This window comes from Caenorhabditis elegans, chromosome X, assembly GCF_000002985.6.
Source record: "Caenorhabditis elegans chromosome X".
Lineage (NCBI taxonomy): Eukaryota > Metazoa > Nematoda > Chromadorea > Rhabditida > Rhabditidae > Caenorhabditis > Caenorhabditis elegans.
This window is the reverse complement of record NC_003284.9, coordinates 11,489,090-11,500,935: the sequence shown is the minus strand read 5'-3', so window position 1 is coordinate 11,500,935 and position 11,846 is coordinate 11,489,090. Positions and strand designations below refer to the sequence as shown.

The window sequence follows — 11,846 nt, the reverse complement described above, 5'->3', positions numbered from 1 at the left end:
AATATTTAGTTTTAGCCAAATAATTTTTAAATATTTTTAGACAATGTTTCTAATAAGCATTTTTTTACAAAATTGTTTCAAAACATTGCTACAAAATTTGACTTGAGTTCCATTTTGGGTGTGTACTCCTTACGTAAATTAATTTGTTGGCAATTTTAAATTGATAGGTCTGATAAGAAATTGAATCATATCAGGAAACTACATATTTCCAACGAGTCGGTATGCGATCAAAAGCGAACTATCATAATTGCACAAACATATCGAGGAACACTGTGATTATGCAAATTTTAGTATAAAACACAAAGAAATATAAAACAATCTTTTTCATAACATTCTTTCTCTGCCCTACACTATTTAATACTTTCTACAAAATTTTTGAAATTTATAAAAAAACAACTACAATCTGTTCAAAAGTCAATTAAAATGCTACGATCTCAAAAAATCATCTAAGTATGCACGAAGAGCGTTTAGAATTATTACAACCAAGTTTATATATTAACCGAATTAGTACAACATATTAACCACATAGCATTCGTTTTGATACATATCCATGACAAATCTGCATTTCAGGGTTTCCGAGATCGATCTGATTACTTGAAAACTGAACCGTTTTTAAAATCACAAGCAACAAGTAAACATTCCCAACAATGATAATAGTCTAATTCAAAGTAAAACGTAAAGCCAGTAGACCGAACTACACTGTTGTTATTTCCAAACAGACTTAATGTTTTAAGCCAAATATTTTCATTCATTTCATTGTTGTAAATGTTGCTTTGAGCAATAATATCTAAAGGTGAAGTAAATTCCCACGTTTACTTTTGCTCATAATCTTTATTCATTCGAATAATATTCAGAATTATCAAAAAACCATCGTTATACACGCCTGTCGTCGTGGTGCCATGTGCAATCACTTGATAACCATATTAGTTCTTGAAGGCAAAAATGTGGCAGTCGGCAAAACGTCGGGGCAAATAGCAAAATTGGCTTATCAAACAATAAAAAATTTTCACGGTCTTACATATGCGATAGGGCAAGACAAGCCCTTCCAGTTTCAGTCCGCTGCTGCTCGAGTCGCCACTGCACACGATGCGGCTCCTACTGGCTTTATTTTTATTAGTAACAGCAGTTGCAGCTGCTCCAAATCTTGGTAACTCAAACTAAATCTATTTTACAAAAACAACTTTTTTTTTCAGATTCCGTATTTCATCACCTACCAAATTATTATCCCGAACTAACAAATACTGATGCTTTCCATATTCGAGCAAAACGTGCGATTTTTGCCGTTCTTGGAATTGCCAACCAATGCGAAAATGGATGGACTGGTGATGGATGCAAAAACCCAATCTGTACTGATCCAAAACCTGCACCAACATCTGGACAGACTTCCAGTATTGAGATTATGTTTATCCAAGGAAGCTGTGGTGGACCGTAAGCATGAGTTTTAATTTAGTTGCTTCAAAACGATTTTCTTTTTTCAAGATTTTACATCCCTGTCGATTCAACAGGCAACAAGCCTACCCAAACCATTCAAATCCATGTTTCGGCTGCTGGAATTCCATATGTGAATATGACCGATGCAAAGGGAGTTGTATTTTCTCCATCTTACTCCGTAGCCGACGATAGCTATTCTCTGAATGTCTACGCCGATCTTCCATCTGGTGGATATACCTTGTCCATTGATAACCAGGGTGTTCCAACAAGCGAATGCATCATTGAAGTTAATGTAAGTGAGATTTTGTAGTCTGCCTTCTAGTTACATTTCGCACATTTTCATTCAAAATGTTCAACATTTGCCATCGTAACAAGATGAAAAACTGATAACCATGAGTTGCCTCCCTACATTTTTACGAGTTCGGCATATCAAAATGGGCGCGCTAAAAATGAATTAAAACGTGGAATTGGAAATAAAATGGCGCGTTATAAAAATACTGTATACCATGTCGTTATTAAAGATCAAATCAATGAATAATATAGTGAATTCATCAAAAGAACCTTACCTAAAGTTACATAATTTCTGAAATTCTTAAAACCTGGAATTGTCTACTAAAATTAAGAACAAATTATATTTAAAACAACGATGTTCCATACTGCCCAAATGAATTGTATATGTCATACATACTAACTTATATTTTGCTTCAAGTGCACCGGGAAGTTTTCAAAAGTTCAGACATTGATAAGGAATGTCATTATTCAGATTATTTTATGAAATGTAGTTTTCCTAGCAAAAAAAAACGTTTTTATAAAAATAAAATAAAACAAAGGTTTTTTATCTCTGATTAACCATCTTTGATTAACCAACAACCAATTTTTAATTTTGCAATTATAAATTTTGTGCCAGCAGCCATTTATTTATAAAAACTGCGAGAGTTCCAACATATAAAGCATTATATAAAGCATATTTAATTTATAGTTTTCAATTTTAAGTAATTTCCATATAAATTTCAATACAAAAGCACATGAAGTCAGTTTTAGGGTGACCCCAGCGGATTGAAAGCTGTGGATGGATTTGTGTATTCTCCACAGTCAGACGACCCTCCATATGGTGAATCTGCAATCAACGGTGTTCCGATGTATATGGCCGCTCACGTTGACAATTCACCAGCTCGTTAGTTTCGTTTTTTAAATATAAAACAAAATCTTTATATTGCAGAAGTTCAATCTATCACCATTCGCCAAGGCAATTCTTTGGCTCCAGTCTACAGAGCAGCTCTCACAAGAAGGTAGGGAACTGTATTTGTGGAAATAATTAGCATTTAGACTTGATTTATCTCCTGAAAACATTAACACCCCTATAAAAGCAAATCACTTTCCCCATTCATTTTTTCAGGTATCAGTGCGGGTATGAATACTATGCAGGACAGTGGCAATGTCAACTTGGAAATGCCTACTTCTATCATGTACTACGAAGTTCAAATTAAAATGTTTAATGTTTTCTTTCAGATTGATGGAGTTGACGCCAACGGATTTAACTTCAGAAGAACCGGAAGATTCTCATGCATGCGTAAGTCAACAACGCTTTTGTTATTTGAATGATTAGTTTTCTATAAGCTGAAAGTGTCATGAGTTTATTGAGCTCAGGCGTTCAAGAATTATTAGTTTCATAACTGTTAACTACAAATTGCAATCAGTCTTTTTTCAGAACTTCTCACATCACCAGCTCCTCCAACAACGACCCAAGCTCCGGTGACAACTTGTTTCAACAATGGAACACTCCTCAATGTTGCTAACCAAGGCCAAACATGCTTCTGCTCTGAGCTGTTTAATGGAAAACAATGTGAAAAAGTTAACTGTATGAACGCCGGATTCCCAGATCCAGACGGTAATCTATGCGAATGTGCTGCTGGATACCATGGAACAAACTGTCAAGATGGTATGTTAAGTTTCAGTTATATTTATATATTAAATATATCTTTCAAGTTACCTGTCCACTGAACTGGGAACAATATCTTACCAACTACAAGACATTGGTTGTTATCATTCGAAGCACCGTTTCGATGAATCAAAACCTAAATGCGATCTCCAGTGCTATCTACAAAGAACTAACAAGTAACGACGGCAACAACTACGAAGTATACAAAGGATTTGTCATTGTTAAATTTGCAAACGGTGCTTACACCAACACCTACTACCCAGCATTTGACCAAAATGCTTTCCTGGCTGCCATCAATCAAGCTTCAACTGCTGTTGGACAATGTTCGGATGCTACTTTTGATGCGATCGGCTCTATTTTTAACGAAGTCGCTCTCTATCAAAAATCTCCAGTCTATTTGTTCACTGACGCAACTGCTAGTGATGTCGAGAAATGGCAAACCGTCATTGAGCAAAACACTCGCATGAAGTTCCCGGTACTACATAACTGATGTTAACATAAGTAGAAGTTGCAATTTCAGATATACACTCACTACTTTGTTCAATCTAATTGTGCATTTGATGAAATGAGCCAAGGTTTCCAAGCCATCGAATACGCTTCTTACTACAGTGGAGGACTTATCCTGAGACCATCTGTTGACTCTTTGCAACAAGTTAGTTTACAATTTATCCTACAACACCATATTTTGCTTGTTCAGATTTTCCAATACGTGATCAAAGCAACAGCCTACAAAATGAACTCGGTACTTATTGACGATCTTGCTAGCTGCGCCACTCCAACGAGAGTTTTCTTCGTTGACACTTCAACCACTGAGCTCATGATTCTCGCTGTCGGACAACAGTTAACAGTTTCTGTCACAGATCCAAATGGAAATACCAATACTCTTCTGAAGATTGTCGACAGTGGAACTACTCAACTGTATGAGATTTCAAACCCCGTTGTTGGTGAGCACTTGGTCACAGTTGTGTCAAATGTGGTAAGTACTATTGAAATGAATAATTCAGTTTTTTTGCTCACTACATAGCTTAACTGAAAGAATTGAAATGTTTTTGTTTGCAGCAAAATACTCCGTGCTCGTACCGTGTTCAAGCCCGCTCAGAATATGATCTTTTCATTGGAACTAGCGTCGGAGTCAATGATGATGCTAGTGACTCGGAACCAGTCGTCGGACAATCTTCTCACATTGTTGCTCAACTAACAGGACTTAAGGGCAAAGTAGCCGATCCATTCCGTCTTTTCTCTGAAATTTCCATTACATCTAATGTAAATGTGGACAACAAATACCAAAAACCAATGTACTACTCCAGTGGAAAATACAGAGACGGATGTGGTTTCCATATGTATTTTGGAGCTGCCGACTTCTGTGATTTCATGTCTCAACCATTCTATGCTACTGTCTATGCTGACGATGGAAAGGGATTCACCATCCAAAGAACTACCACTGGTTTCTGCTCTGGAAGTAAGCCTTCAAAAATTGTATTTATCACTTTTTTGGCGCAATAGCTAACTTTTTTGTCGGAAACTGAGTAAGAAACGTGTACATATTTCAGCGCCAACGACACCGTATCCACCAAACTCTTGTCAGAACGGCGGAGTGACCGATCCAACAAATAACGCTACTTGCATCTGTCCACCAGGTTTTTACGGACAATAGTAAGTGAAAATAACATAAACTTGATTGACGTTCATATATCAATTTAGTTGCACAAATATTCAATGCGTAAACGGAGGTACACCAAGAGGAGGAATGTGTGTTTGCCCAGTCGGAACTGCTGGAACTTTCTGCGAACAATGTATGAACTGTGTAAATTTGAATTAAAATAGGGATCTTATATATTTCAGACATGTGCACCACTTTCAACAACAATCCTGACGTTTCATTCGATGGACAATCCATTGCCTTTGTTGTTTCTACTAGATCAACTATGAAGGTAGCTGTTCAAAAAATTGCAGACAATGTTCAAGCAATGACACGTGATATGCAACAAGCATCTGACAAATGGATTAATAAGTGGATTTTGATCGCAGTCAATTCAAACAGTATGTTACTTGATTAGGGTAACAGTCGTAATATTCAATTATAGCTTCATATTTGCTCGTTAACTCCGCTAGGCCAGCTGACTTTGTTGCTGGGGTTACCAATCTAAATGGAAACTTCTCAAACTACGCTGCTGATGAGACATCTTGCCAGATTCAAATTGAGCAAGCTATGCTTGGAGCCGTACTTCTTTCTGAGAGACGTTCTTCTGTCTGGGTATTTGCTGATTCAGACGGGCCAAATGATCTTTCCTACGTTCAATTGTTTGACGTATCTCAACAGTACCAACTTTCTCTTAATCTTGTCGGTGTTGGTTCATCCATTTGTACAACACCAGAAAACAACGGGCAGTTCCCATACTATCTCAGAAGTTTGTCACAAACGACTCTCGGAGATATCTATATGACTGATAAACTCGATCAAATTATGTTATTCATTGTCAGTATGTACAAGTCTGCAGTCTCTCATAGATACTACGTTCCTGATTGTACCAGTGCTACTTCGTATTACATGCCAGTTGATGGATGGACCCAATCCCTTACTCTTGCTGTCACTGGAACTGATCTCTACAGTGTCGAGGTCACATTCCCAGACGGACAAAAGGGGCAAAATTCGGACTATGAGCTCGTTGCTATAAACGATCCTGAAACCAAATTGAACCAATATGTGGCTGGTAAAAAATAAACTTCATTAATTCGTTGATAGTCTTAGTTTTTTAGCCTGCTCTGGATCATTCTGGAATCACAGACAACAAAACTGCTTCACATTCACCGCTGACAAACTATCTTGGCTTGATACATGGGATATGTGCCATGCTCAAAAAGCATATTTACTTCATATTGATAGCCAGGCAACAAACGACTATGTTGCTAGTAAGACACTTAGCATTTTGATAGTTTTATAGCAGTAATGTTTAGGTCAAATTGGATCATACCGAGTTTGGATTGGTCTTGCATTCAATAATGGTCAATGGTATTGGGATGTTCCTGATGGTAACTTTGCTCAGCCTTTGGTAATTTGAACAAAATTTTGTCTGAGGCTTTTATTATCTATTTCCAGACTGGTTATACTAACTGGGCACCAAATGTTGATCCAACAAACCCAGCTTACAACCACGCGGTAATAAACAGCAACGGAAAGTGGGAGCCAGCTGATCCAAATGATGCAGCCAACAACTTTGCTGCTTGCATGAAACACAGATATGGGCAAGGATATTATCCTGGAGAGGGAGTCAGTAAGTAAAAGTGATTTGGTTCCAGAAACAAAAAATTATCTTTAACAGATATTGTCCCTGGAGGCCTCTGGAAAGTTACTGTTCAATCCAACAGTGGAAGTTGTGAAATTCAAGCCCGCTCTCAATCTGATATTCAAGTCTTCTTTGGATTTGTCACTGATCCGAGAAACGATAAGCCAAGCACGTATGCCAACATTCAATCAAGTTAGTATTTTTTGAGTTTCGGTAAAATTGAATGTTTAATTTCAGATAGCAATTATCTTATTGCCTATCCAACTGGAGTTCTGCCATACACCCCTGACACCAAACCGTCGATGGAAGGAAAACTCAATTATGCTGTGTTGTCAAGCAACAGAACTATCACAAACTCGTTGCCACTTGGAAATCGTGCTTGCACGTATGCTACAATCTCTGCCCCATTCAGTTGTCCAGTTACAGATGGGTCTCTTTCGGACTTCTCCATCAAGGTAATTATCTTGATAACTGATGAGATCAATAATCTAAATATTTTAGTTTACTGGAATCGATCAATACGGATATGCATTCGAACGATATTCCGATGCTCTCTGCACAAAGGCTGTTATTAACTGTGCTAATGGAGGATTCTTAAACAACGGAGTTTGTGTTTGCCGTGCTGGTTGGGTTGGAACCGACTGTAGCACTCCAGTTTGTCAAAACGGCGGAATCGAGAAAAGCGGAGTTTGTGATTGTTCTTCAGTCCCACAGTTCACCGGCCAATTTTGCCAGTTGGCCCAATGTGAGCCACCATATCCAACTTCGTTCAATGATAAGGATAGAACACTTGTCCTTATGCTTGAAACATCCTACAACATGGGATCATCAATCTTCCAATTGAAGAAAAACTTGAAGGCATCTCTTGATAGCATTAACAACGATCCAACTACTCAAGGATGGTTTACCAACTTTGTTCTTTATCCATTTGATTCCAGTAAGATCAGTGGTTTTCTGCTTTCAAATTTGATTTTTTATGTTTTCAGCTAGCAACAAAGATTCATGGTACCCACCTACAATTTCTCGCAACTCTGATGACATCGTAACTGCTCTCAAGAACATCAGCACAATGTCCTGCCCGGGAAGTGCTCCGTGTTCTTCTCGTTAGTTCATAATTCGGCAAATTTCAATAAGCCCATTCTATTCAGAGTGCCCTCGTCCAATTGTTAGTGTTTTGAGTAGCATTCTTGATATGAATGCTTTGGCAGCACCAAACTCTGTCATCGTTGTAATCACAAGATCATCCCCCGAAGATTACCTTCAAGTTGGTCAAATTTCGCAGAAACTTCAAACTAAGAAGGCCTACGTTAGTTCATAAGCAAATCAATTTTAGAAAGTATTTGTCAAATTGCAGATTAATTTTGTATTCCCAGCTATCGACTCGCCATGTGGAGAAGGATGGAACTCTCCAAATACTGATGCATTGTTCCAAATCATCAGCTACTCACAAGGAAATACATTTACAGTAATTTGTTTAACTTCTGAACTCATCTTAGCATAACATTTCAGATGAACGCAGTTGATTTGTCCAAAAATTTCCTCACTCAGTATGTTCCAACTCTATACTCTTCGGGTGGAATCGCAGCTTCTAATGGAAATTGTCAAACTGACGAAATCATTTTCCAAGTTGAACACGAAATGTACGAGTTTTCAATTGACTTCTACCATCCACTAATGGAGACCATCAAAGTGTTTGACCCATCCGGTGATCAGCTCACATTGCCTGACAACATTATTAATTCTGATTCAAACTATATTGGAGTGTTCCCTGTTAACGAGACTGGTGCCACCCGTGCTGGTACCTACAGAATCCTCCTGACTGGAACGGGCGGCAATAACTGTTTTGCAACAGTTCGCGGAAGATCAAATCTCGAATTATTCTTAGGATTTGTTGACTCATCATCTGATGGTCATAACGGAGCAACAAATGATGCGACTCACTATGCACCTGTCAATCGTAAGTTTTCATTAGTGGTGATTCAGTGAAACATAAAAATATTTTTCAGTTGAGAATAACACTATTGTTGTCCATGCAAATGGTCTTGGTGCCGGAATTGTCAGATATGTTCAAATTGTAATGCCAAGATTCGGATTACTGCATACGACTGAAATGAGAAAGCGTGATTCTGCGTGTAGCTACGAATGGTATGCAACTACTCCGTTCTCATTCGACTATGACGTAAGTGTACAACCAGTTTTGAAAATCAATTTTTTCCATTTTCAGCAATACTACGTTATCATATACGGAAGCAGTGAATTCGGAAGCAACTGGAAGAGAAACTTCTATGTCAGCACTGTCGGCCAACGCCCACCACTCCCTCCACCACCAGCAACCTGTGATTTGAACGTTGTAAAACAAGACACACTTTTCCTCATTGACAGTTCTCTCAAGGATTCTAACGTTACATTCAGAATTGTGAGTTTTAAGATCATCGATGAAATCATATATTTTACACATTTAGCTCCAACAATTTGCTGTTCAAGCTGTACAACCGTTCAATTATGTTAGCGGATTGGGTCAAGTCGCTGCTCTGAGGGTTGCTGACAAGGCTTATGGAGGGTTCTCATACAATGCTGGCGAAAATTCGTTTGATCGAGTTTCTGAACTTATTTACAACATGCAATATATTGGAATTGATGGCCAAAATGTCACAGCGTTAGTATAATGTTTTAAATTATTTTCAATACAAGAAATTGTTTCAGTGGGCTTCAATACGCGTTAGATTACTATGATCTGCCGTCGCAGGGTTATAGAACTGGTTCAGATGTTCGACATCTTCTTGTCTACGTTACCCAGACCAAGTAAATTAAAATAATTTTTAACAAGAACTAACAAAGCTCATTTTCAGCCCAACCGATGCCGATCCCTCAGAACTTCTTCGAACTATCAAACGCTCAGGATTATACGAAGTTGTTGTAGTTGCTCTCGACATGCAGCCATCTGACAAGTTGACCAATATGGTCAACCCAAGATGCTTCTACTTAGCTCAGGACTTCCATGATCTTATGAATTACGGAGTCAACTTTGTTCAAGGACAATCTTGCTTGTAATATTTAAATTTCCATATTCAAAACTCTCAAACTTTTTTCAGGCGCTGGAATTTCTGCAACTACTAAACGTCTCCGACTTTTATCGAATATTTTATTATAAACAAACTATCCTATTCAAATAAAGACACATTTTGTTTTTTTTTTAATTTACACTTTGTTGCTTTTACCTTTGTATTTACAAAATTTCAAACCGTTAGTAATTGATTTTCAAACTGGTTTCTTCAAATAGGTACAAAAAATTCCCGCATTACAAAAATAAGTAGAAGAAAAAACACTCAACTTCTTTGAAATTTTAAGTTCTGAATAATAGTAACGTGTCCTTTTGGATCAACAAAAACAAAATATATTTTGGACCAACAAAAAAAAACCAACAAAATATAATTTAGCACTTTCTATCAATGTGGCATCCCCTTTTTCTCAACATAAAAATATTTTTGGATAAAGTAAAAATTTGTCAGTGCAAAATTATTTTTAAAAGATGTATTCGTTTATTTTGAGGTACAAATACCTATTTAAATTCCTGCAACAAAAAAGCGCACCTCGATTAAAAGTGTCATTAGTTGCCAAACTATTAAGTAGCGGATACACTAAATTAATTAAGAATATTTGTTCAAACTTTAATTGTGAAATACAAAATTTCAATTGAATTCAACGGATTTATGCAATAAACTTTGATTAAAAACAAACTTAATGATAAAATGTTTATTCGGACGAAATACACATTTCAATGGCATTGTTAGCATTGTTCAATTGCTCTACAAACATCTTCTGGTGCAGTTCCAGATTCAAGCTCCATGATGATTGGACCGAACTCCGAGTGGGCAAAGTTCAGACATGTCTGCTCCAAAAAGGGAATTCCTTTGAGTTCTTTTTTGCATTCGGCGAGAAATTTCTATAAAATTAGGATTCGGATCTGTTTTTAACATTTAAATAACATGAACTTACATCTTCAGCAATATGGAACTCTTCGTCCACAAAGGGATCGGCGGTCTTAACAGCCAAACGGCACAAGAAACAGTCAAACGCACTAGCCCTCTGTTCAGGGAAAACTAAAGCAGTGGCAATAGCAACAACGGCAACCAGAAATAGAACAGTTTTCATTGTGTCCTGAAATCTTAATTATTAACTCAATGTATTATATGTATAGAAAATAGAACAGTGTGAGATGTGTTATTCTACTCATAAGTTCATTTTATACTGATTTTATTTCCGCTTGATAACGGATGTTACAAAACTAGGCTCCATGTTTGTGAATATGAAATGTTTTGAAATCAAGTACATATGTGAGCACTTAAGGACATGAAACAGGACTTCTTGCCTACGATTATCAACGATGTCGTTTATTTGCAATCTACGTATACATACTTATGTGGAAAGTTCAAAAGCTAGATGCGTTTCAATATTACAAACCATTTTCTCCCAATCACGACTTTTGCTTCTTATTGGCCTCTTACTTTAAAAAATCAATAACTATATATAAAAAAATACTGTCCGTCTGTCCATAGTTTGTAGTCTATGTAGTATTAGTAGTGTGCAAAGTTATGGCTTATGATGGGATATTGGTTTGGGGTTAGTGGTGGGATATGATCGGGGTACTGTAGTAGTACTGTAGGAGTACTGTAGGATTACGGTAGGATTACTGTAGTTTGGGAAAAATTCACTTTTCGTCTTTTGAAGGGATATTGCTTTGGGGTTAGTGGAGGGATATGATCGGGGTACTGTAGTAGTACTGTAGGAGTACTGTAGGATTACGGTAGGATTACTGTAGTTTGGGAAAAATTCACTTTTCGTCTTTTGAAGGGATATTGCTTTGGGGTTAGTGGAAGGATATGATCGGGGTATTGTAGTAGTACTGTAGGAGTGCTGTAGGACTACGGTAGGTATAGGAAAAATTGACTTTTCGTCTTTTGAAAATTTGAGAAAATTTTAGAACCTTCAAAAAAGAATTACCCATCTTGGTGAATCACCCATCTTGGTGAGTCCCTTCGTTGCAAGACCTATCGTGGCGAGACCAATAAGTTTTGGCAGGAATTCAAAGTTTCTGAGAAACGTTTTTAGAGGGAGATTCAAATTATGAGAGATATGTGTTATTTCTGAAAAAAAAGTTCTAGAACTTTTTAGAAAAATCTGGAAACTTCTAG

At 37.2% G+C, this 11,846-nt stretch overlaps 2 protein-coding genes across 2 annotated transcripts; one reads left to right on the top strand and one right to left on the bottom strand.

Annotated features, from left to right (window-relative positions):
- The first annotated feature begins 936 nt into the window (after nt 1-936).
- Nucleotides 937-9,849, top strand: hrg-11.3 (C-type LECtin). The gene is made up of 32 exons (NM_077518.5): nt 937-1,147; nt 1,194-1,428; nt 1,480-1,723; nt 2,473-2,605; nt 2,651-2,720; nt 2,828-2,897; nt 2,941-3,001; nt 3,140-3,370; nt 3,418-3,845; nt 3,891-4,022; nt 4,068-4,346; nt 4,430-4,829; nt 4,921-5,023; nt 5,072-5,163; nt 5,213-5,410; nt 5,455-6,081; nt 6,128-6,280; nt 6,326-6,420; nt 6,468-6,642; nt 6,691-6,846; nt 6,892-7,109; nt 7,156-7,591; nt 7,641-7,757; nt 7,803-7,960; nt 8,009-8,119; nt 8,164-8,611; nt 8,661-8,833; nt 8,879-9,070; nt 9,117-9,310; nt 9,358-9,456; nt 9,504-9,701; nt 9,747-9,849. Exons 1-32 carry the CDS (start codon nt 1,087-1,089, stop codon nt 9,769-9,771), a joined length of 6,312 nt encoding a protein of 2,103 aa, NP_509919.2. The 5' UTR covers nt 937-1,086; the 3' UTR covers nt 9,772-9,849.
- Nucleotides 9,850-10,441: 592 nt separating this feature from the next.
- Nucleotides 10,442-10,806, bottom strand: spp-21 (Saposin B-type domain-containing protein; the record flags this gene model as incomplete). The annotated part of the gene is made up of 2 exons (NM_001029756.1): nt 10,442-10,597; nt 10,651-10,806. 2 exons carry the CDS (start codon nt 10,804-10,806, stop codon nt 10,442-10,444), a joined length of 312 nt encoding a protein of 103 aa, NP_001024927.1.
- Nucleotides 10,807-11,846: the final 1,040 nt, after the last annotated feature.